At 38.3% G+C, this 27,030-nt stretch overlaps 1 protein-coding gene across 1 annotated transcript in view; it reads right to left on the bottom strand.

Annotated features, from left to right (window-relative positions):
• Positions 1-1,827: 1,827 nt before the first annotated feature.
• MMP2 (matrix metallopeptidase 2) overlaps positions 1,828-27,030 on the bottom strand; it is a 29,310-nt gene continuing 4,107 nt past the window's right edge. Inside the window, exons 2-13 of the mRNA XM_051979863.1 lie at positions 23,382-23,608; positions 21,449-21,597; positions 19,788-19,916; positions 18,673-18,846; positions 15,628-15,801; positions 14,910-15,083; positions 13,834-13,989; positions 12,987-13,134; positions 11,220-11,356; positions 10,365-10,524; positions 4,392-4,501; positions 1,828-3,267 (exon numbers count right to left, since the gene is read on the bottom strand). Of these exons, the coding sequence (XP_051835823.1) occupies positions 3,164-3,267; positions 4,392-4,501; positions 10,365-10,524; positions 11,220-11,356; positions 12,987-13,134; positions 13,834-13,989; positions 14,910-15,083; positions 15,628-15,801; positions 18,673-18,846; positions 19,788-19,916; positions 21,449-21,597; positions 23,382-23,608 (1,842 nt within the window). The 3' untranslated portion in view covers positions 1,828-3,163. The remainder of the gene's footprint in view (positions 3,268-4,391; positions 4,502-10,364; positions 10,525-11,219; positions 11,357-12,986; positions 13,135-13,833; positions 13,990-14,909; positions 15,084-15,627; positions 15,802-18,672; positions 18,847-19,787; positions 19,917-21,448; positions 21,598-23,381; positions 23,609-27,030) is intronic.

Below are 27,030 nucleotides of genomic sequence, written 5' to 3'. Positions count from 1 at the left end.
CTAGTAAAGGTACAGATGTTACTAGATGACCTCTAAAATCTCCTTCAGCTTTGAGATTTGAATTCTAACAGTCCATTGCTGGGTTGCAGTATTTAACTCAGGGATTAAACAATTATATCTAGTTAGTGCTAGACCATATTTAATATATCATCCTGACACCCACCAGGACATCAGGGCCTACCTATCATGGTCATCTTGACCTCTGCCCTGGTGTGTACTGCCCCTTTTCCACCTCCTCCTCTGAAAAAAAAAATATTGCCATTGGAAGGGATGTAACAATCTATTATTGCCTTGTTTATAATCCCTATGACTGACTAGACCAGGAGTTCTTAATCCAGGATCTGTAAATCCCTAAAGCATCTGTGAATAAATATCAGATTTGGATGAGAAAAAAATACACTCTTATTTTCATGTACCTCTAACTGAAATTTATTATTTCTTTCTATTAAGAATGTAGACAAGTAAGCATTATTCTAAGAAGGGGTCCATAATCTACCAAACTGTCAAAACATGACATAGAAAAGGTCCATATTAAGCTCCATATTAAAACTTCCTTCCTTAGACACTATTCCCCTATATGTGTTGCATCTCCTTATTAAAATTCAAACTCTTTCTAGGCAGGCTCGTTTTTTACTTTTGTATTCCCCAGCACCTAGTAGCTAGCAAACAAATGTTTCTCAATTGATAATGAATAAATACTTGTTGATTGATAAACATGAAATTGGATCCTGAAAAACCTGGTGTAGAGGGTTCTCTCGATCTACATCTCTCAGCAGGTTAACTGCACTATTAATATTTTTCCAGAGAGCATTGTCAAAAGTACTGTTCTGAGACAGAAACAAGAGAAGCAGATTTGTGCTGTGGAAAGAGCATTGCCTTTGGAGTTAGGGGACCTGACTTTTATTCCTAGATTTGCTACTTGCTCCCATTCTGATACTGCAAGTCACTTTTTGGACTCTGAGCCTAAGCTTTCTCATCTCGATACTGAGGAGGTTGGATTCTATGCCCTTTAAAGTTCTGTCCAGCTTTAAATCCCCTGATCCTAATCTGTCTACTGGGCTGCAGATTTTTCCCAACCTGCTTTGTATATTCATTCCTGTCCCTAATTCTGCCCATGAGCATCCAGTTCTGGCTACATCCAGCTGAACTCTGAACCTTTCTCTCTCTCACCTTCTGGAAATGGTTGGGGGTGAAAGGTTTGGGGGGAGAAGTAGAACTGCATATGAGAGGGTGGAGAAGAGGAAGGTGCTGACTTAAGGCATCTTGAGAATACCTCTACTAAATGCCAATCAACTGACACACACAAGACAGACAAGCCAGCCTTGTTGAAACAGCAGAACTCCCTCTGAGAGAGAAATAGGAAGCAGCAAGTGCCAGCAGATCAAAGCATCACACTCACCCCCTATACACTGAGGAAGACATCCCAGGACCTTGAATCTAAAATCTTTTGGAATAGTGATACTTCTAACCCAATGCCCTTAGTTTAGTAATCAACCTCTTTGACAATGTAGCCTGGAAATTGTTTTTATAGGTGTTATAGCCACTTTTTTTTGAAGACCTCAATAAAAAAAAATTTCTTGTCATCCAAGTCTTTCTTTGGTACTTGTCAAGTGGTTTATCATCGAATATTGATATGATTTTGTCAGTGGAAGTGATATGAAAGAAGAGGTATTTCCATTGGCTTTGCCATTGTATCCTAGGGACCAAGAGACTTTTCTATCTGATTTGTAATTGAAATCATCCAAATGTGTTGTTGCCCTCATTGGAATGTGAGCCCATTGTCTTATTTTTCTGTTTTTTTTTTTTCCCACAGCAATTAACACAGTGTTTTGCACACAATTAAATGTTTAATAAATGCTATATTCATTGTTTATCACTCCCATTCCACCCTACCTGCTTCTCTGTCTTAAATGAGGTATTACAAAAAGGAAAATAGGAATGGAAGAAATAGAATACACCTTGGAGGTGACCTAGCCTGACCCCCTCATTTTATAGAGGGGGAAACTGAAGCCTGATATGAAATAAATTGACCAAAGTTACGAGTCAATTACTTGCAGAGTCAGGACTAGAATCCAGGTCTCCTTACTTCTAGTCTGGTGCTCTTTCCCCTAGGTCATATTATACTAAAGATTTTCTAGTTTGTGAACTACTTCTATATGGAGAATCTTCTTTATATAGGCATTCTAGACCATCTTTCCTCAACAGTGTGGGGAGGATTTGAGAACATGTTCCTGTGGAGTCCTTTTTCTTTTCTGTTGCTGCTGCTCCCTAGTTCTCCCATGAGCTGTTGCAATGTTCTTCAAACACTCCCGGGCACAATGGATTTCTTTATTCATATTTGTTGACATTTCTCATGGGAAGGAAGGAGTGGGAAGGGGAGAACTGGAGCTTTTATTTCTCCCCTCTACCAGATGTGAAGGGGTCATGATGGTTGGGAAAATGCTATAAAACACGAACCAGTTAAACATTATTATATGGCTCAGGCACATCATGCAGTGACTTCAGAAAACCTGAGTCCTTCTGTCTAGAAAAGAATTTTAAACAAAAAACAAACAACCAAAAAAGACCAAAGTGCATTGAAGCAAATAGCTAATGAATCTAATACTAAGGCAGCCAGCTGTGTTAAAGCAGATTAACACAGCTGCCATTAGACCATGACTCCCAAGTCTCCGTACCAGGGTGTCAGGGCCACCAGTGCCCAATCCAGATAGTCTTTTCTGGGCTTTGAGGATAAAGGTATGTAATGAGGGAGCAGAGGAAGGAGAAGGACCTTAAAAAAGCACAGCACCAGGGCAGCCCTGGGCAGGGTTACCCAGAAGATATCCAAGTATCTTCTTGTAGACAGGGGGTAAAATACCAGAAGACCCTTCGTGGATCACTCAGCCCTTATTGGGGGCCTAGAGGTAGGGCAGGAGAAGGAAAAGGAGGAGATGGGGGTAAATAATAAACATCTATATCCCTGGGTTAGGGAATTGGGATAGGAGGGAAGGCCACTGTACAAAATCTTAAATTAACATAATGTGAGAGAATTGACTATGTCCTTAATGCTTGGGGCAACCAGTACCAGCCTGGGCTAGTAATGAGTATTCAGATCTAGCTAGTGACAAAGAAGGGAGGGAGGGATAAGAGATGTAAATATTGAGTTACAGAGAGTTTGTAAAGTTCAGCAGCTCAGCCAATCCGTTTTGATGTTTCCAACTTTTACAATTTTCAAACTCTTGTTCTCCAGTTTAAGGTAATACCAGTCCTTGAAGAAATAGCTGTGTCCTAGGAAAGAAAGGAAACAGGGATGGGTGTTGATCTTCCCTTTCTTCAGAACTTCTATTGGGCAGCAAGTTTGACCCCTGAAGGAGTCAGGATGGGATAGTATAAACAACATTGGAACTAGAATCAGAAGACCTGAATTCCAATCCCACCTTTTTTATTTATTTTTGGATGACTTTGGCCAAGTTACTTAACTACCCAGGGTTTACATTTCTTCATTCATAAAAAGAGAATGTTGAGCTAGGTGATCTCTAAGATCTCTTCCAGCTCAAAGCTAGTCCTTGTGATCTCTACAATCTAGAAAGAAATCTGATATTGTATTATATCAATTACAATTGTTTCTGCTGTATTGATCTTGTCTCTGGTACTAGATCTGCAAGCTCCTACAGAACAGAAGTGAGATATTTTTCCTTCTATCTCTTATGATGCCTAGCACAGTGCTAGACAGAGAAGACTCTTAGTAGATCATTGTTGACGTAAACCGATCTCTAGCTGCAATCCCCAAATGACTTTAACTTGCCAGCCATGCCTTGGAGAATCCCTCAAAGCCACCTTAGATATAAGGATCAGTGCCTAGGGTTCAATGTTGGCCAAGCATCACCAGGGGGCCAGGGACAACTGAAGTAGCTCAGGGGCTATTTGTTCTCAACAGAGAATCATGAATAAATCAGTAATTTCTCAATTAAACCTTGAAATGAGTCATTCCTTGAATGTTATGTTGCTCTTTGGTGTAGGATTGCCAACATAAATTCAAACAGGGCAGATCTATAAATCAAGATGGGCTTGAGTAACTGAGAGCGAGGCGGGGAGAAAAGGTATGCATGGGCCACCCTAACTCTAGGGCCACCCTTTCTTTAGGCCTGGCAGCTGTGAGAGTGCCAGTGAAGCTTTTCTTGGTTTTCCTGACAGAAGCCAGGCCGAGTTGAGCAGAGGTCAGCTGTTCTGGAATCTCTCCCAGCATGGGGCTGAAGGGGCTGGTTTGTTTTCTCTAGGCAGACTCATGCTTCCCCCACACAATGAATGAGTGTGTACTTGGGCAACCACAGGGAGCCTGGGATTGAGGTGGGGGTTGGGGGAAAGAGTCGATTAGTCCTAGAAAGGCAGAAAAAGCCAACTAGACAGCTCACCACTTCCCTGCAGTTCTACCACGGCATCCAGATTGTCAGGTATGCCATTCCAGGCATCAGCAATAAGCTTGGGGAAGCCAGGGTCCATTTTCTTCTTAACTTCATTGTACCTAAGGAGGAATGGGATTGGGCAGGTATCAAGAAATGGAGAACACAGCTACCCATGGCCAGGAAGACCACCACAGAATCTACCTCTACCATATACCTCCCTGGAGGATAGTGGATATAATCAAAGATTCCTTTGTGCACTTTGCAATTTAGACCAAGCTCTTGAGATGCTATAACAGTGCAGTGGAAAAGATAGGGGACATGAAGAGAAAAGACTTATGTCCTAGTATCAGATCTGCCACTAATTGTACATATGGCCTATAAGGGTAGACATGTTATCATCACAAAATCTCAAAGTTGGAAGGTACCTCAAAGACTTTCTAGTCCAACTGGAATCTGTCTGAAGATTTTTTCTATGACATCTCCAAGAGGTAAAACAATCATTCAGTCTTCATTTAAAGTCTTCAAGTGAGGGGAGCTTATGACCTCCAAAGATCTCCTATTCTCTCACTAGATAGTTCTATATGTTAAGTTTTTCCTTTCCTTGAACCTAAAACTGAATCTTAGCAGCCTTCACTCACTACTCACAGTTCTGCTTTCTGGGATCAAAGAGAATAAAGGTAATCCCTTTTCTACACAACAGTACTAAAAATACTGGAAGACAGCTATCCATTACCAGCCCAGTCCTTTCCCAGACAAAACACCCCTAGTTTATTCAATCAACCCCCTTATTGCATAATTTTGATACCTTTCACTATCTTTGTTGCTCTCTTCTGAAAACTCTACAGTTCATCAGTGTCCCTCCACTCCATCTTCTTCGTAGAGAGAGAACTTTGATGGATTTTTCATGAATTAGAATGTTTCTATATGTTTGTTAACTTTAGTAAATTGTTTCATTGTTGTTCTTTCTTGAAATCATTTTATATAGATATAGAGCTGGAAAGGAATTCAGAGGTCAACTAGACCAACTACTTCATTTTGCAAATGATGAAATTGAAGCCTGGAGAAACTAAATGACTTGTTCCCTAAGTGACTTGCTCCTTGGTTAAACAACTAGACTAAACATCAGGAGTGGGATCTGAATCCAGGTCCTCTGACTCCAGGGTCAGTGCTCTTTCTAAAACACACACACACACCACACACACACACACACACACACAGAGTGACTATACACACATATATGTGCATATCTATACATGTACGTATATATACATACTGTGTATGTAGATATGTGCATGCATACAACAGATGCTACAACAAAAATGGGTGGGAAATACATTTGGACATGTAGTTGATTTTGTGTGTGTGTGTGTGTGTATAGGTAATTTATTTTTTTAAATGTGGTGAAGAGAACGGATCATATTATTTCAGATACAATATGACCAAGAGAAGAGTACAATGGCACTATCATCTCCTGGATTCTGGATACAATGTATCTTTTAATGCTGCCTAAAATAGGGTTAATTTTAATAGTTTTCCAAATCAACTTTTAACTTAAACTGAATTTGCTGTCCAGTAAAAACTGCAGATATTTCTCAAATAAATTGGGGCTATCCACACCGTCCCCATTCTATGCTTGAGAAACTAATTTTTAAGACTTTGCATTTATCTCCAGTAAATTTCATCTTAACGTCATCCCCTACATTCCCTAAGTTAAACATAACCTATTCAAGTGTTAGAGCAGTTATAATGTTAGCTCTCTCTCCTTTTATATCATCTACAAATTTGTTAAGCATGCCTTTATCTACTTGATGGAAATTTCTTTTTTTCCCCATTTTTATTTTTTCTAATTACATGCAGAGAAAGTTTTCAACTTTCACTTTTATAAGATTTTGAGTTTTAACTTTTTCTCCCTCCTTCTTCCCTCCCCAAGATAGCAAGCAATTGATATAGGTTATACATGAAATGATTTCGTTAATGAAAAGAATGTTAGATTTGGAGTAAAAGAATTTGGGCTTGAATTGGGGTCCAGTCACTTACCTAACTATTTGAATTTAGGCAAATATTTTACCATTTAGATCTTAGTTTCCTCACATGTAAACCTCTTAACATCTCTTCTAGCTCTAAATCAGTGATGATTCCTTGCACAGCACTAGGCCAAAAGATAATCCCCTCAAATTGAGGTCAAGGCAGATCATTTTCCCCACCCCCTACCCAAGGGCTTTAATTACCATTGGCCATATTATTCCCTGCCCTGCCCTGCCCAGATAATCAGGATGTTGTGAAGTTAAGAAGCAATAAAGTGGGAGAGTAACTTATAAATAATGTTATTTTTTTAAAAAGCTCTTAATCATGGGATAGGCTTTCCCGTGTCTGAGTAATAGCTACTGGTTTATACCTGGTTTGAAAGTATGCTAGCTGTCAACTTAAGTCTTATAGAAAGAAAACTGGATTGACTACCATCTTCCTTAATCCAGGCAGCCACTTTCTCTATCCCACTACATCACTTAGTATAATACTCCTGCAAAACTTTCTTATCCTTGAAATGTGTGTTCTTCCTTTCTACTCCTCTCATCCTAATCCTAGGGTCACTGTCATAAGACCCAAACTTTGGGGATCACCTCATCCAGTCCTATATCACTTTATACTTGGACTATTACAATGGCTCTAAATTATCTCACATAGGGGATGCTAAATGGCATAGTGAATAGAGCACTGGCCCTGAAGTCAGGAGGACATGAGTTCAAATCCTGTCTCAGACATTTAACACTTACTAGGTACTTGTTGATACTTATTAGCTATGTGATCCTGGGCAAGTCATTTAATCTTGATTGCCTTTAAGCTCCCCCCACCCCCCAAAAAATTATTTAACTTATAGCACTCCCATCCACCTAATCTCACATCTCATTTCCTAACAATGCCTTATATTTTATACAGTAAAAGTTCATTCACACTCTCCAGCTCCTACTCTTTACTTGATCCCTTCCTTTCCCCTCACTCCTCCCCCCAGTAATCCAATAATATGTTAAACATGTGCAATTCTAGACATATTTCCACAATTATCATGTATAGCATAAACATTAAAGGATTACTACTGACTAAATATGACAGCTAGGTGTGTCACAGTGGATGAAATACTGAGCTTGGAATCAGGAAGACTCCTGTTCCTGTGTTTTTAAATCCAGCCTCAGACACTAGCTGTGTGACCCTAGACAACTTACTTAAATCTTATTTGCCTCAGTTTTCTTTTCTATAAAATGGGTTGAGAAGGAAATGGCTAAAAAAAAAAAAAAAAACTCCAATATCTTTGCCAAAAATTTTCCAAGTTAGGTCACAAGTTAGGACAAGAATGAAAAATGATTGAACAACAAAGAGCTGACAATATTCCCAGGCTCATTAAAACAAAAATAATGAGATAATGTGTCTCTCTCTCTCTTTCTCTTTCTCTCTCTCTCTCTTTTTCTCTCTCTTCATCTCTCCCTTTCTCTCTCCATTCAAACCAAGGATGTGGCCTCAAAAAACAACAGGCTTTTATGTCTGCCCTTATCAGTCTTTCTGTTCCTCCTCCTACCCCTGTCCTGCTGGAGAAAACTTTCCTACACTTCTCCTGTCTGTTCAAGTACAGATGGCTCAACAAAGATCTGAGAAGCACTTATTAAATACTTGGTATAGAAACTAAGCTGGGCATAACCTTGGAATGAAATAGATACAGATTCAAATTCTGCTTCTAAAACTTACTAGCTGTATGACTACAGACCAGTAACAGCCTCTCTCATCTTCACTATCTTTAAATGATATTTGTAGGGATAATAGCTGTAGTACCTAATGTACATAAAGGAGGAAGACTGGATTTGAAATATCATTGGTTATAGGGAACTCCCAAATAGTAGATTTCCTGCACCAATGAAAGTCCACAGCTTTTCTAGAACTTGTGATCTTGAAGAGTTATCTAAAATAATGAAAGTTTAAGTGACTTGATCAGTCACACAGCTGGGAGGCAGAGTTTGAACTGAGATCTTCTGACTTCAAGGCCAGTACTCTCTCTCCACTCTGCCAGGTTACACAGAATGTGCTTTATAAACCTTGAAGTCCCATACAAATTTCAGCTGGTACCATTGCTTGTGTGGATAGAAGATCTGCCTGTGTGCTTCTGCATAGTCTCTAATAAGATCAATTAAATAACCAAATCACTGGGCTCTGAACTATAGACAGGAAGATTCTAAATTTGAATCTTGGCCCTCACACTAGACACATACACATAGGCAAGTCATTCAGTCTCTCTTACGTTGCTCTCTAATGTCCCATTTAGCTCAAAATCTAATGATCTCCAGAGTTTATCTTCCTCATTTGTAAAATATAGAGGATTCTCCTTGAGTGAGCATACTCAAGCTCTTGTGTATATTTATGTGTCATCATGGTTTTGCCTATAGGAAGTATGTTTATTTGGTGTGTCTGATTCTATTCATGTCTGTGTCTGCCTTGTTTTTCCCTTCCTGGCTGAGAAATAAATCAGCTTAGCTGCTAAGTGACTTAATAGTACATCTGGAATTCTGTCTGAACCCAGACTTAAGACAGAACCAGCCTCTGTGACCTAGGTATGAATGGAAAGGAATGAAAAGTTCTAGGTGGAAGAGGGGAGTGAAAAGATGCTTCTCTTATGTCTCACCTCCTTCTTGCATCCTTTAAGCTGTTTCCCATAGAAATATCTTGGGGGTAGTAATAAATGTCTATTAGTGGCCTGTCTAGGAAGGTAGTGCTAGCCCCAAGAGTCTTGGAGGAGGAGAGATGATTTCAACATGCAAAGCTGTTAGCCACTTTACCTTTTATTGTCAAAACCCTGAAAGGTGATGTGTAGTGAGTTAGAAAGCACATTGTTGTTACTGTTATTGTTGTCTGTCCTTTATTCTCTGAGACAACTATGATATCAGGGAGGTGATGTCATGACATGTAATGAACTGGATTTTAGTGAGAAAAGGTTGTGCAAAGTCACCAGCCTCACTTTCTCCTCCAGAAGTATCTGGGTCCCGTGGCCAGATATAGATCAAGATATAAATGGAGATGGCTTTCATATATGTATATATTTAAAGATAGATAGACAGACAGACATGCATATACACAATATTAGGGCAATTATAATTCTTTTTGATGTGCCCAGAGTTTATATGAAAAGAACTTCATATATGTGGCTCATTATCCAGAAAAGAGAATGTATTTAATCTAACCAAAAATTAAAGGATGAAGAATTACTGATGTCATCTGTCTTTATTAGGATATATAAGAATATCATGTTAGTGCCTACTCAGAGTTCTCAAGAATAACACATTTGTATTATACATGCTTATCTTGTGCTTCATTTATTGGGGATTCTTTAACACTGTTCTTTTTTTTTTTTTTTTTTAATGTTAACTAGTCTCTAATAAGATCAATTAAATAACCAAATCACTGGGCTCCGAACTATAAACAGGAAGATTTTAAATTTGAATCTTGGCCCTCACACTAGACACATATACATAGGCAAGTCATTCAGTGTCTCTTACGTTGCTCTCTAATGTCCCATTTAGCTCAAAATCTAATGATCTCCAGAGTTTATCTTCCTCATTTGTAAAATACAAAGAGGATCCAATCAATTGACTTCATAAGAACATCATTACATGGCAAGAAGCTAGTATCTCAAACTCATTAAAACAGAACTAGTTAGATATAGATCTCTCTCTGTCTCTTCTATAAAGCTAGGAAATGGCCTTAAGAAACATGAAACTCTTATGTCTTATGTCTTTTAAATCAGTATCTCTGTTCTTCCTTCTACTATTGCCCTGGAGAAAACTTTTCTGTCTTTCCCATATTTGTGCAAGTCTGTGGTTCTGACAAAAGAAAAATCTGAAAAGCAGTTCCAGGAGACTTTATATAGAAAATCAATGTAAAATTAATTTGAAAATACTTAGAAAATTATTGAATTGTTTAACAAGAAGAGCCAGAAAAACCTACCTCCAGAATTTGTCTCCAGAAAAGATATATGTCTTCTTGTTTTTGCTCCAGCTGAAGGCAGCATCCACACGTTGAACACTTGGAGGTAGTCCAAGGTTAGTCAACTTCTTAGGATAGCCCCGCTCCAGAGTACTGGCTGAATAAACCCAGTACTCATCCCCTGAAATGATGACAAAAGCTATGCTGATGATCTGGGCACATAGAATATCCATAACCAATCAACCATTCTTACCTCACATCTCTGTGGGTCTCCTGAGGACAGAAACTAAAAGTGATGGGAAGATCTCTTTCCAAGCCCCAAGTTAAATCATGGCAACAATTCCTCAGGATATATAGTTTTTTTGCAAAAGACAGATTAGGGGCAGACAATGGACCCATAGTTAGATCAGAAATAGAGGATAAAAAAAGGCGGGGGGGGGGAAGAGCCAAAGAGAGGGTTTATGGATATTAAAAAGGTAGTGCTGGAAGGAAGGACAGAGGATGAAATGAGTAGGAAAGGAGGAAGAGGACAGGTATTTTGTTTTGGTTTTTGTCTTATTTTATTTTGTTTCAGAAAAAGAAGCAGAGGTACTATGGGAAGGTGTTAAAAAGGAAAAAACCTGAGGGGATGGGCTTAGATTTGAGTTTGCATGTGTATGTATTAGGTCAAATGCATGTGATGAACAAATTCTTCATCCAATATTATCAAGATAGGATTGTAGATTTCAAGCTAGGGACTTCATAGTCCTTTGAGTCCAATGCCTCTCATTTTACAGATGAGGAAACTGAGGCACAGAACAGTAAAGCGACTTGTCCGAGGTCACTGAATTCAACAACATAGTCCCCCTGTCTTTCTCTCCCTCCATTTATCAGTACCTGAGAAGAACACAGCCTTTTCTTCCTGTGGGGCTTCATAAACTGCATCTATCTTCTCAGGAACTTCTGGCCAGAATGTGGCTACAAGCAGGGGCCCTGTGGGCTTCTCCCTTGTGTTTGCCGTCCGCCACATGAACCTGAGTGAACAGACAAAAAAGTCTGGGGAGATTCACCCTCATGGCCATTTCCCACTCCCCCTCACAAAGTCCCCCAAACTGCTTCTTCTCTCATAGCTGGCCTGTCCCAGTCAGCCTCCCTAAAGGAAACCCCAGGCCATGGCAGACATTAGCTATTTAACAGAGAGAACGAAGAAAAGAAGAAACTGGAATTAAGAAGGAGGAAATGAGAGAAGTTAGTTAGGCTTGCTCAGATGCCATGACTTGAAGAATGCTCACTGTATTATGAGCTGCATTGGGCATACTTTGCATCATTCCTCTTTCTTCCAGAAAGACTTCCTTGATCCATACTAATCCACAAACACCTTTAGAGTAAATATTATTATACTCAGGTTCCTAAATGAATATTTATTATACACTCTTGGGCATTTTTTTTTATTTTCTGTTCACATACATTTCTCATATTTCTGACATTACCTCATAAGCTTCCTGAAAGCAAAAGCAATATCCCTTCTACCTCTAACTCTCTGGCTTCAATTGGGTCCTGAACATTAGCAGGAGCTTGGCAAGTTGTTACTGACAAATCCCAGTAGCTACTTGTTTAATGAAAAAAATTTATGATCATCTCAATTCCACGAAGATCAGCTGTGGGTAGGAGGGGTTCTCCATGCTACTAAACATTCTTGACTACTCATGTCCCAATTCTAAGGACCACATAGAGCTAATTGGAACTGAACTATTCTCTGTGCTCTCTAGCTCAGTCTTTTTGAATGTTAGGGTAATAAGAGTCATCAGAGAAATCCTTCTGACCTGCCAAAATGGGGCACTTCCACTAGACTTGGTCATGCCCTCTGGTATTTTTTCTGAGAGGTCCTCTCTGGCTGTTAGCTGAAAGATATTTATGATTCAGAAAGTTCTGACTGAAGTCTTGATTTTCACAACTAGAATGTGCTGAAGATAACTGAGAACTATAGAAAGGCTCTAACTTCTCTACAATTCACTTAATCTGAAGCACCTCGGGGAAGAGTCTTTTTTTTACTTACTATTAAGCTACTGGTGACATCAGGTTCTCTAATAAAAGTCTAAGAAAGAATCTTAAGGGGAAAAGCTCTATTGATGAGTTCCAACTCAATTATTTTTTACTGACCTTGGGAAAGTTAATCTCTTCAATTTCCCTTCCAAGTAGTTTCATTCCAGTTTTAGCAGTCTTTGAATATTTTTGCTGACTATAAAATTAACAGCTCTGTTAGAAAAGATTGATCTCCTTGCAAGCTGTTGGCTACAAGACCAACATTTATATATATAATTATAAATACCTTCTGGCTTCATTGCATATTCAGGTTCAGTATAACATTCTATATGTTGCAGTGTAGTTCTCTGAATTTGATCTCATACACCAAAAGGTGTAAATGGTTATGACTGTCATACTACAGGCCTGAATGAGGGCACTTATCGCTCCCTTGTTCTTGTGGTCACTTAAATCCCATGATCAGAACAGTTTACCCTGGCACAAGAGTTGTGCAGAAAACCTTTCTTGGGTTCTGGTGCCAGTAGAAAGGAAAGGGTATAAAGTAGGAACTAAGGGAAAAGGGATGCAAGATAGGGAGGAGAGATTAAGGACTCAGGAATAGAAGTAAGATCCATCACTCACCTGTCCTTAAAGAAGAACGTCTCTCCTCTAATCTGTGAGATGCCATCAAACACAATATTTGTGTCTGGTTTGCAGATCTCAGGAGTGACAGGCCCAGGAGTAGGGGTGGGTCCAGTGTCAGTGCCAGTGTCGGTGTCAGTGGAAGACCCTGTGAGAAGCACATGTAACCTTGGATCCTTCTCCCAAAATTCAGGAGTAATCTATGACCCTTACTTCCCCCACATAATTGTCATGGCTCCTACCTACAATGACACCTCACCTATACCCAGGAACAAGTCCTAGCTAGTTTTGAAGCCTCATCTCATAAGCCCCTTAACTCCCCAGTTAGAAATCTTCAATAATCCTCACTAGCTTCTCTGGTCTTTTGCACAGCCCAATTTTCCCTCCAGTCTTAAGTCTCCCATTCACAATTTGGAAGCTTTCATGGTCTATTACACAGGAAAGATAGTAAAGTTACCTTCTGACTAATATTTGTCAGGCTTGTTAATCAGTATTTTATCAAAGAAACTGAAGCCGCTTTTACTGTTTTATTTTGTTATAGTTATATTTTTTCCCCCGTTTTCACTTTAGTAGTGCTAGCTGTTAGAATCCTAGCGTTAACTCAATGAAATTGATACAATGCTTATTGGTTCACACATTAGAGCAAATCCTTACAAGGTGTTGTCACTAGTACTGATAGAAACAATGCTTAAATTAATACCTTTGAGAGTTCACACATTAGCTCACACAGTTCACATGTCTGGGAGATTTCAAGGTTCAGTATGAGATATCCAGATTCACACCTCCCATAATCCCACTCTAGTGGAAAATCTAGTCCCCATGTCCCATCCTGGAGCTGGGATTTTACCATAAAGTTCCCGAATGCCCTTGATGTCATCATTAGATAGACGGAAATTCTTGGTATATGTGTAGATTGGTGCCATTAGTGCCCCAGGATCTTCTGAATGTTCCAATCCCATAGCGTGGCCAAACTCATGAGCTGCCACAAGGAACAGACTATACCCTGAAGAATGAAATAGAAAGGAGATGGAGACAATAAAGGACTGAAGAGGAAAATAAGTGTCTGTTTGTCCCATTCACTGATGGTATCCTTCACTTGACACTGGGCATACATAGTTTTATATTTTATCTTATTCCCTTGTGTCTGGATTTTAGTTTGATAGAAGAATAATTCCCTTAAAATTACAACTTTCCAAAAGCAAAACTGACTGACTTGAAAGGCAAGAAATTTCTTCTCATTAGAGATTTTCAAGAAAAGACTAGATGATTATTTGTTGGAGAGGTTATTAAGAGAATTCTTGCCCAGGTATGGGTTGGCTTGAACTACATAACTATGAGGTTTTTTCCTAAGTTTAGGCCTCTTCAACTAGATTATAAACTTCTTGAGGGCAGGGATTCTATTTATCAATACCTGTGACTCTGATGCCTAGAACAATACTCTTTAAATAGTAGATATTGAAATGATCAAAAGAACATGATGTACTGGAAAAGGATTTGGGGTATAAGATTTGGTTAAAATAGCTACTCTGTTCTTTACTATTTTTGTGACCTTGTACAAATTACTTAAGTCCTTTGGGCTTCAGTTTCCTCACATGGGGAAAGGAGAGGAACTACTCTATAGTTCTTTCAGCTCTAAATCCTTTCATTTTATGATATTAGGAGTATAATCAAGAGAATTTTTCTAACATTCCCCCAAATTCTGATTTTGGGACTAGAGTAAGTGGCTAAATTCAGAAGGAAACTCTTCCTCCCTCCTCCCCTCCCCCCAAGGCCTACGAGAAGCAGATATGACTGCTTAAAGTGGGAATGAGGAAGGAAAAGATTATAGAGAAGTTGCATCTGCTTGTGGTGAGAAGAAAGATGTCATCTTGACCCAGGAGAATAGATATACCCTCGCTTGTTCCTCCCATGTATCACCAATACCTTGGTCAGGGCAAAAGCCCCACTTTCGGTCATCATCATAATTGGTAGTTGTAGCACACCACATTTTGCCATCACTGCGACCAGCACTTGTACAGGATTCATGCTTGTTGCCCAAGAAGATGAAGGGGAAGACACATGGGGCACCCTCAGAGTTCCCCCCAACAGTTGACATGGCTGTGAGGGGGAATAAAAGTATATGTGAAGGGGAACTACACAGGAGAGAACAGGGAAGGAGGGCCGGAGGACAACATTATAGATGAGACATCTCAGATAGTCAGTGTGTCTAACAGCAGCCTTTCCACTTCTCTTTGTCTAGCTTTGTCCAAACAAGTTAAGAATTCTCTATTAAAGGTGATAGGTAATTATACTGGAAATTAAAAAAAAATTGAGTAGGGCAGAGCTGAGGAAATTATCAAGCTTATTGAGATCTTAATATCTCCCATAATGTCTTCCACTGAACTAGACAGGAGAAATGTTCAATACTTATTGAAAGGATATATAGATAAAATGAAATGATGAAGGAATATTCTACTAGGGAAACCAGAAACAGAGAAAGAAACATAGATAGAAGTAGACAAAAAAAGATGGAAGAGAAAAATGGAGAAAGAAAAATAGACAAAACCCAGAATATGGACTGAGGGATTGGGAGAGATCTCAAATTTTCCATCATGGTAGTGTGGAAAGACAAAGTACAAGAGTACAAGGCAATGACTCTCACCAGTCTCTGGGCAGAAACCATATTTCTTGTCACGGTCATAGTCCTCAGTAGTGCCACACCAGCGATAGCCATCTGTTCGGCCCTCAGTAGTACAACTGTCATAAGAGGTACCCTGGAACTTGAATGGGAATTTGCAAGGCTGTCCCTCAGCATTTCCACCCATGGTAAACAGGGCTAGAGAGAAAAAGAGAGAGAGAGAGAGAGAGAGAGATACAGACAGATAGAGACAAAGAGAAACAGAGATACACAGTCAGACACATGGAGAGAAAAAGAGGGAGACACACAGAGAGAGACAGAGTAACAGATATACAGTCAGACACATGGGGGTTGAGGGGAGAGAGAGAGAGAGAGAGAGAGAGAGAGAGAGAGAGAGAGAGAGAGAGAGAGAGAGATTATGTTAGTTCATGCATATGTATACACAAATATATATATACTCCCTCATGTACATATTTATAAGCATAGGCAAGATCATAACTGGCTGTGTATCTTTCTCCTCTCAGAGGTAACCAGGGCTTTGGACAGTCAGAGACAGATGAGGCAAACATACATCTGTTTATTTCCATACACACACACACACACACACAAATAGGATCAAGATTAGATATCTCGTCATGGTCCCACCACTCTATCCCCTACCTTTCCTCTTTCCCAGTTTCTCTTCCAGTAGATCCCATTCCACTCCCTATCTAAAACAAAAATAACAGGGAGAGAGGCAGTGAAAAAAAAGAAGGACAAATATCTTGGAGGGAAGAGTTCTTTAAAAATATTTAAAGTTCTTACACTGACTCCTCAAGAAAGAAACTAGTACTCAAGAGTGTAAAGCAGAAGACAGAGCTCGAACTATGGTTTTTCTTTCCCTGGTCTCACTTCTAGTCCCCTTACCCACCCCCAATCTGCAAAATGTTGTATCTCTGGAATTGCCAACAAGCAAAACCACACAGTATAATGAGGACCATCTGTGCTGAACAGGGCCAGAGGTGATCTCACTCCCCACCCCCACCACCATTAACTCTATTATAACTGGAATGGGGTTAGTGCCATTCCCACCTCCCAGTCTACGACTCAAGGACATTAGATTTTATATGCCAGGCTATATTCCATGAGACTTCTGTCCTGCTCTCTAGGTACATTAGGAATAAAGAGGGCAGGAGACCAGTCAGAGGCTCCAGGACCTTTGTTTTGAAAAGATTCAAAGAGTTAACTTTGAATTTGACTGGCCCCAATTTCCTTATCCAACACCATCTCCACCCCCTTTTTCTCCGTTGCCCACCCAGGAAGCCCCTTGGCTCTTCACTGATCTTTCAAGCCCATGTTCCCCTAAGATCAGAGGCTGAAAGAGACACTGAATCAGCAGTCAGGAGGAACTGAGTAATAGAAACTTCTATCCCAAATATGTATACTCTGTCTCAAGACCAAAAAGCTGAGGAAAAACAATAATAGATGCCTTCTATTCTTCTATTCTTGAACATCTTCAAAGTTAATAATTTACTTAATAGATTCTTCTAATTTGATTAGAAATGTTATCATATGAAAGTGATGGTTGAATTACATGACACAGAAAATTCAAAAGTGAAATGGCTTTTTTATAAAAGCAATAACTATTTTACTAATGGATCCTACGAACTGGAGTCAGACATGCTCATGTAAAATAATGACTAATTTTGTTAACAGAAGCATAAATAGAAATGTGAATTAATTTGCTAATTGTTTTCCTTGATGCCAAGATTAGTTGGTGTTCAATCTTCAGTTCTGTTGAAAGCATGTGTCTATCTTTAGGCACACAAAGAATGTGTGAGAAACAGCTACTACATATGCTTAGCAATGCATGATACAGTGGGTGAATTACCAGGGGGGAAAAAAGCCATAAAACTCTATCATTGTTGTCATTCTTAACCTTGAAAATCAGGAAAGAGGAATGAAGAAAGAGAAAATGTTTCCCTCATTACTTAATTGTTTCAGTTTTTTCCTAACTAAGCCTTCCCATGTCTAAATATATGTTAGGCCTATGCCTTCACATTTCTAAAGTGTAAGTTTACATGGAAATCAAATTATGTGTGATAAATTTCTTTTTGCATTCAGGCTAAACAAAAAGACTTTAGATTCATAAGATGAACTAAAATGTAAATATAAAATGTATAAAGAAAAATAATTTCTTATAATGTTAAAAAGTCCAGAAATCCACCACACAACACATTAGCCACACATACCTTCATGAGCCCACATAGACATACTCTTTATCTTTAGGGAGAGGGAGTGATCCAAGCACACATCAGGAGAACAGATACAGCAAAAATAAATATAACCAACTTTTATTAAGGGCATTTTATATGCAGAATTTATGGTAGACAGGGAGGAAAATACAAACCTTGAAGAGTCCCAGGCCTTACAGATTAGTACCCTCCCATTTGTTGCTGTTGTTCAGTCTGTTCAGTCATATCTGACTCCTTGGGACCCTATTTGGCATTATCTTGGCAAAGTTACTCAATTGGTTTGCTATTTCTTTCTCTAGATCATTTTGCAGATGAAGAAGCTGAGGCAAACAAAGTTAAGTGACTTGCACAATCATACAAGCAAGGTAGTATCTAAGTTCAGATTTGAGCTCAGGAAGATGATTGTTCTTGACTCCAAGCCCAGTGCTCTATCCACTTCACCATCTAGCTGCTCACCTCCTACATACACATAAATTAGATCTAACATGAGATTAAATTAAGGAGGACCTATTGCTAGTACTCCCTTTGTCCCCTTAAGGATTTACCTCCCAGAGTCAGATAGTCAATCTAGCCTCAGTCTATAAGTTCTGCTCTATGCTGCATAAACTGGGCCCTTGACCCATCCTAAACCTTCTAACCAATCTCCTGGATTCTACTTCCAAAGTGAATAACCAGTTCTTAGAAAGGCATGCTGTTCCCCTTCCCTACTTGGAAAACTTGGAAACCAGAATCAATAAAAGTCTAAAGCTGACAGGGGTTCTAGACAGTTTTGCCATTTTCAGGGGGGGACATACATTCAAAATACAAGAAAAATTTGGTTAAGAGAAGAACTCACCTTCATGGGGACAGAAGCCATACTTCCCATCGCTGTCAAAATTGTAGGAAGTCGCACACCAGAGGAAGCCATCACTACGGCCAGCATCCGTGCAGCTAGTATATTCCTTGTCATTGAATAGGAAGGGAAACTTACAGTACTCACCATCGGCATTCCCATATTTCACTCGGACCACTGTAAGCAACAGAGAAGCTGTTACTAGCTTATTCAAAATAAAGGACCATGGGCTGTAGAAGGGAGGTAAAACTGGAATATGGGAAAACTTGGAAAGCAGGATCTGTAATATACGGAAGGCAGCAGGATAGAGTAAATAGATAAGGATAGGAGACCTGACTTGGACCTAGCAACTGTGTGACTTTGGGAAAGTCATTTAACTTTTCTGAACCTGTGTTTCCACATTCATTACTTGACCACATATCCCACAGTGCTATCAGGAAAGTATGTAATCTGTCGTATTAGTAATCTGTATGTGTTGTTTTCCCTATTCCATCTGTATGTCTGTTCTCTGATTTGCCAATCACAACAAAATCATCTTTTTCATCCCCAAAAAAGACCTGTTTGAGTCAATGACAGGTAACAGAGACACAGCAGTGTCAAGGGAGGACAATAGTTGCTGCTGCTCTAGAAAGCTCATTGAATTTTGAGTCAGAAGGCCTGGGTTGAAATCCCAGTTCTGTCATTTATTAGTTGAGTGATTCTAGGCAAAATTCTTTGCTTCTCTGACTCAGTTTCCTCATCTGAAATATAAGAATAAAAATTTAAGAAATATTAGAATAATACTTGCTCTGCCTGTTTCAGAAGGATGTATGTATGTCAAGTGATTGGAAAAGTGTGAGCCCTAAATAAGTATTGGCTGCCATTACTCTTGCTCAGGGATGTCTGTGGAATAGCCTGTCTTCCAACTGTGTGCTGCCAAATGGGAAAGTACATAGTGTTTTCAAATGATGGGGAGAGAGGGGAGAGAAGTACATAGTGGATACCACAGGGTGATAAGGAGAAGGAGGAATGTTCTCTATTCACTTGGAATTTATGAGTAAACAGAATTAGTAAGGATGTAGTGGTAAAGATAAGATACATCTAGGAGAATGGGGGAATGGGAAGAATCAAGCTCCTACCTTGACCTTCTCCTAGGGTCCATAGCTCATCATCATCAAAATGGGAGTCTCCTCCTACACCAGTGCCAGGAGCAAAGGCATGAGCCAAGAGTCCATCCTTCCCATCAAAGGGGTATCCATCCCCATGCTCTGCAACACACATGGAGCCATAAGTTCCTTAGCCTCCAGGAATACCACTCAAAGAGACACTCAGGACATCCAGGACAACCCAGATTTACTTAGGGTTCTGATTTGTTCCAAAAAATCATATGAGATCACTGAAAAGGCCAAGTTCTTGGCCTATGTCAAAGCTGCCTTGCCATTTAAGCATTTATCTATCATACTCTCCATTCTAACTTAAGCCTAGAAGAAGTATGGACAGATTAAATATTCAGGAAAGTAATGCTGATAGTGATCCTCTAGCAACATTGTTTTGTGGACAGGATTTTAGAATAGGAATCAGGAATACTCGAGTTCAAATACAGTCTTAGTCATATGTAAAAATTATTTATAGCAAGTGTTTTCATGGTAGCAAAGAATTAGAAACAGGAATTGTCAATCATTTGGAATGGCTGAACAAGTTATATTAAATGAAGTTTGTGGATTATGATTATGCTGTAAGAAATTATGAAGGAGGTAGTTTCAGAAAAACTTGCAAAGATTTGTGTGAATTGATAAAAAGTGAAGAGAGTAGAACTAGGAAAACAATTTATATGATGACAAAAATATTGTAAAGATAATGAACTGGAGGGGAGGGAGTGAAAAAAACACAAAACTTTAAAAAATAAAGAATGTAAAAATTGTTTTTATGTATAGTTGGGGGAAACTAAATATTATTTTTAAACAGGAAGTTAAAAAGAACATAAAATTAGGGGTAGAAGGTTTGAGGACTGGGACGAATATGCTGAGAAATCAATAACATAAGAATTTGTCTTAACATTGGCAAGTATTAAAAAACTATACTTGGAATTCTGGCTTGTGTACACTAGGAAATTAAAATAGATAATTCTTCTAGATAGGCCAATAAAAAATAATCGAACTTGTTATGCTTAAAATTATATTGATATCACCTATTAGAACAATTTAAAAAAAGAAACTATGTAGTTTATATTATATTGTTTCAATTGTCTACTTCATTTCAACAGAAAAATTAAAAGCTTCATAATTTTTTTTAAAAGATAATGAACTTTAAAAGAAAAATCTGAGAAAATTTATAGGAACTGATGAAAAATGAAATGAGTAGAACTAAGGATACAAATCATACAATAACAACATTATTTTAAAGAAAATCACTTAGAAAGAATTAGAAAGTCTGAGCAATAAAATGACCAACCAGAATTCCAAAACACTGATGATGAAGTAAACTATCTATCTCCACATAAAAAGCTGATGGACTAAGTGCAGATTGAAGCATATTTTCTTTTCTTTTCTTTTTTTGTCTTCTCAATGGGTGAGGGAAATGGAAGGGAGAGAATTAAGAATGGAAAACAAAACAAAACTGAAATAAAACCAAAAAAATGTATTGAAGCCCCTGGCTTAGGTATTTATTAAATGTATAATCCTGAGAAAATCATTGAACTGTGCTGTGCTCATTACCTCATCTGTAAAATGAGGAAATTAGACCTAGATGGCTTTTCAAGCTTTATATTTTTCATAGGTATTGCAGCATCTATAGCACCTACCCCAACGACCAAAGTTGATCATGATGTCAGCTTCCCCATCATGGATACGTGAAAACCTAAGTGGTGTCACATCACTCCAAACTTTGAAGGCTCGAGCAAAAGCATCATCCACTGTCTCAGGGTCAAGATCAGGTGTATAACCAATGATCCTGAGGTAGGCAAAAAAGAATGAGGGTCAGGAAAAACATTATAAGCAAATACATTTCCCCCATAATGTATTGGAGTTCTAAGCCAACCTTCTTCTAATCCAATTTCTTTGGGTATTAGTGTGATTTGGTGAACAGAAAGCTAGCTTCAAAACCTAGATGACCTGACACAACCTGTCTTTTTAACTCTGGACAAGTCACTTACCTCTCAATGGTCCAGGCACCGCTCTGCAAGTTATAGAGAAGATTCCAGTCAGTATTAATAAAAGGAGTTTCTTCTCTTAGGAGTTTTTTATTCCAATTAAATCATAGATCTAATTCACACCTTTTCAGCCCTCTGAAGACTTGGGATGATATACTCCCATCCCCCAAAGGACTGTGAGATAAATACATGTAACTTATATCATAGAAACCAGGGCCTATAGCCTGTAATTTCATTGGCATAAGGAACTACAGATAAGGAAATTGGCTCTAACTCCCAAGGAACGCATAATCTTCCACTTTCAATCTTAGAGATTTATCTGGATCATTGAGATTTGCCCAGGATCACACATGCACCATGAGTCAGAGACTTGAATCCAGGTTTTCCTGATTCCAATGAAAACTACTATCCACTACACCATGCTCCTGTCAGAGACAGAAATTACTTCTGAAGAGATTTTCTACATCCTCCACAACATTTCTCCTATTCATCTCCTTTTCTCCACTCACATAGCCCCCACATATCACTTATCACACTGGATTAATGTAAGTTAGCTTTTTAACTATTTTTCCTGCCTCCTGCCTCGAATATCTCTCTACTTTCTATTCATTCCTCAATGCACCTTCGAAAATGGTCTTCCTAAAACACAGAACTATGACTTAATTTAGCCTTGTTATCTTCTCCAGGTTCAGCATAGTACTCTTCACATTTTATTGCTTAACAAATATTGAAAATAAATGTAGGCCATGGTTTTGAAGTCAAAGGCTCTAGATTTGAATTTTTTCATTGCTACTTACTATTGGGGTTAATTCAACCCCTCTCTCCTCACCCACCCTTTAGACCCCCTTTCTTTATTTTATGTTGAACTAATTTTAAATAAAGGTACTATCTTTAATCTATATCATATTACTTGCTGTCTTGGGGAGGAATGAGGGAGAAAAATTTGAAACACAGAGATGAATGTTGAAAACTATTTTTGCATATATTGGAAGAATAAAATATTATTTTTTAAAAATTAAGATGCTGGCATTCATAACTTTTTTCATGTGCAATGGGGCCCATTTGGCAGCTTGAGACTAATGGAATCTTTCTCAGAATAATGATTTTAGATACATAGGATTGAAAAAAAAGAATTATGCTGAAATGGTTTTCATTTTTTTTTTAAGTTCATGAATTCTAGGTAAAGAACTTCCAGATTAGATGATCTCTAAGGTCTATAACTGAAATACTCCAGCCAAAAAAGATATCAACAAACATTTATTAAATACCCACTACATGCCAGGCAAAAATGAAGCATGACCTTCTACCAAAGAGCAATACCTCCTATTATGTATGTCTCATACTCTGACACTCTCCACTTCTCTACTTTTCCACTTTACCTATCAATCTTCAAGATCCCCATGGATTCTTGCCCGGAAAGATCAGGGCAGGGTAGAGAGGACTGTATTTCCTTTTGATCTGTTACCTGATGCCCCAAAGGTCTGCAACCTTATTTCTTTGCAGCCTTGCATATATGCCTGGGATTTCATGTTGCCTTGTTCTCTTGCTCTGGCCTCCCCCCAGTCTTCTCCCCTTCCCTAAGCACCTGTATGTGATCTGATTCTTCTCCCACTTGGGCCTCCGGGGGAAGAAGTTGTAGTTGGCCACATCAGGGTTCCCACATCGTGGCTTCTTCATGGTCTCAATAGTGTTGTGATCCAGTTCTCCTGTCTCTGGTAGCCCAAAGAATTTCTGCATTTTCTTCAGAGTGTCCTTCAGCACAAACAGGTTGCAGCTTTCCTTAGGGCAGCCGTAGAAAGTGTTCAGGTATTGCTAGAATATAAAAGTGTTTAGGACTGAGTCCCTATGTGCCCATTTAGATTCTATGATCATACTGCAAGAGATGCTGGACTGATTGATGTCTTGGAAAGGAATCATGTTTATAATGCTGACCTAGATCCAGATCCAGGTCTTTTAAAGATCTTCATCTACAAATGAAGCCAGTAAAATATCCAGAAATAATGGAAATAGCCAGTGTTTATAGAAACATTTTGGGAGTAAGCAATGCGGAAAGTACAGTCTTATGATTTTCTGTGTATAGGGAAGCCTTAATGGAAAAAGAAAAACAAAAACTGACTCCTTCTACAAAGGCAGATAAACTACTGCCCTGCAAAATGCAGGTTTAAAGAGTTCTTTAGGGTTCTAAAAGGTTAAATGACTTGTTCTAAATCCCAAAGCCAATTAATCAATCAATATAAAGAAGAAGCAGGGAATAAGAGAATAAGCATATATGTAGTACCTATTATGTTCCAGGGACTTTACAAATGTTATCTCATTTAAGTTTTATAACAACCCTAAGAGTTGGATATTGTTATTCTCATTTCGCATTTGAGAAAACTGAGACAAAAAGAGGTTAAGAGGTTTTCCCAAGTTTGCACAGCTAGTAAGTGACTGAAGCCAGATTTGGATTTGGGTCTTTCTGACCCTAGGATTAATTCTTTCCCACTCTGCCACCTAGAAACATGTATTAAAATAATTTAATATGTGCAAGGCAGTATGCTAGATTCTGAGAATAGAATAACAAGCAAGTATATGTCTGAGCTGGGATTTGACCCATACTCTTACTGATTCCTAGTATGGTTCTTCATCCATGGCTACCTCATTTATGGAAGCATGGTATAGGGAAAAGAGATGAAGCCAGGGATATGTTTGAGCTAGCTCAAACAGCCTCAATTAAGCATATTTTTAAATTTTTAGTTTAAGCAAAGAATCAGCAAATGCTACGAATTAGGGTTTGATTTATTATTTTGTTGATGTCTAGATTTAAATGGGTTATAAGAAAAAATATTAATAATCATGAAGACTAAACTGAAAAATGTGTTCTGGAATGGCCATTTTTTTCAACCTTTCCATTAAACATTTACCAGCACATCTCTGGTTTCATCTATGAAAATAACCCCCTGGTTCAAGCCCTGATGTTTCTATTTACCAGCTATTTGCCCTTTGGCGAGTCAATTTATTTCTTTGAGTTTTGTTTTATAAAAAGACGAATTTGGATTAGAGAATCACTAAATTTTCTTTGGTTTTCATTATCTGCATTTTTTGTCTAACTCAATGCTGAGACTTAAAAGGAACTTAATCTTAGTGCCTTCAGGGACATAGGTCAGTTCTGTATATGGAAAGGACTCCCCTATAGGACCTCCTTGTGCACTAGACTTATTTACAATAATTCATTCATTGTATTTTCTCCCAGAGTACAATGTGCTAGGCACTGTTACAAGTATTAGGGAAAAAAACAAAAGAAGAACAACCATGATGATTTTTTTTAAAGTGGGAAGTATTTTTAAAATTAAAAGGTGGGGGAAAGTGAATAGGAGATGAATTTAGGAAGTGTGCAGAGATTAATAAATTATGTTGTTTTCATAAAATGTTACATAGCCATAGAGAGTTTTGGAAAGACAGGTGGTGTCTAGACTATAAGAAAATTAAATGTCAAGCAAAGTTATGAGGATAATGGGAAGCTACAAAAATTTTTGAACAGGAAATATCATGATATTTTTTTAAGAAGAGCTATCTGATGGGGATATGCAGGATGATATAGAGTAAAGTGAAGTCAGAAACAAGAAGAACAATTGAAAAATTATTAAATTATTACTACAACCCAAATATGAGATCTTTTGACCCTGGAGTTTTTCTGACAATTGGAATGGAAAGTAATTGTGTGTGTGTGTGTGTGTGTGTGTGTGTGTGTGTGTGTGTGAAGACTCAATAGTACTTAATGACTGACTCAATATGAGAAAAGGAATATGTCAAAGATGATTCTGAATTTTTAAGCCCCAATGCCTAATTGATAGTATCATGATAAAACTCAGAAGTTAGGAAAGGAAGCTGGTTTGGGGAAAGATGATGATAAATTGGTTTAAAGAGTAGATAATCAATCAATCAGTCAACAAGCATTTTAAAGTACTTATTGTCCCTTAAAATCACCCAATCAGATAGCATCTTTCAGTGTTTAATATGGACACTAGACTAGATGCTACTAGTACAATCCTTGTCCTAAAAGAGCTTACATTTTATGGGGAGTATATACAATATGAGACAAGATGTATGAATACATACAATACATATGAAAAATATATATCAAAAAGAGAAAGGAACTCAAGAAAGGCTTCTAATAGAAAGTGGTGATTAAGCTGAATTCTGAAGGAGAAAAGGGAATTCTAAGAATAGAAGGCACATTCTAGGCATGGGCAGGACATCTAAGTATTAATGTCTAGTAGCCAATTGGATAATTTGGACAGAAGCTCAGTAGTAGGTTCAAGACTGGAAATGCAAGTAAAAGAGTTATCTCTATAAAATAGAGTTACAAGATAGATAAAGCTGCAAGAATAGATGAATTCTCTGAAACTGAGTGGTAAAAAGAACTAAGGACAGAGCCTCAGGGAATGCCCCTGGATATGAGACTAGAGAAGAAAGAAAGGCCAATAAAGAATGAAATTACTTCCCCTTCTATTCCCAGAGCTCAGTTTCTAGTCAGTTGTTTTCATGACTTTCTACATAGATTTGCAGTTTCTAGAAAATAAATGTACTACGTTTAAATGCAAAATTGTTGCTTCTGATCCTCTCATCAGTAAGGCAGGGGCTCTGAGTTTTGTTTATAATAGTTAGGAGAGATTTACATTGAGCAATTTATTCTTCTTGGCTTGATCACAGGTTGTTGATTTTTCAGAACAACTGCCAGTAGTCACAACTGACCTACCTGAGAATGAAACTCATGACTATGGCCTTATTATAAAGTTGGCTACAACCATAAAGGTAACCAGTCCCAAACTATCACATAAGCTCAAGCTTATTACACCCAATTTCTCTTCCATTTGGGAGAAAAACTTCCCCAGAAATTCAACTTACATGATTTGGATATAATTGTTCCCATTCTCTTAGCAATTTTACTTACTTTCTCCCTGCCTTTAGTCCATCCTGATCATTCCCTTCAGTTTAGCCTTACTATTCCCTGCAAAGTCTTCTCAGGCTGTTATTTTAATCATGCTCCCTATCTTTAAGTTATGTAGTGTTTTCTCAGTGGTCTTATCAATTCTTGTCTGGAATTTGCATTAGCCTCTAATAATTGTTCTACCTCTGATATTTCCCTAACTCAATTCTTTTTCAATATTGCTATTTCTATAACACAGATGTGAATTTGCTAGCCTTCTCCCATGCAAAAATCTTTAATGTTCCTTATTGTCTCTAAGATATAA

The sequence above is a fragment of the Antechinus flavipes genome, chromosome 2 (genome assembly GCF_016432865.1).
Source record: "Antechinus flavipes isolate AdamAnt ecotype Samford, QLD, Australia chromosome 2, AdamAnt_v2, whole genome shotgun sequence".
Classification (NCBI taxonomy): domain Eukaryota; kingdom Metazoa; phylum Chordata; class Mammalia; order Dasyuromorphia; family Dasyuridae; genus Antechinus; species Antechinus flavipes.
Note: the sequence above shows the minus strand (reverse complement) of the source record. Positions and strands in the feature narration are given on the sequence as shown.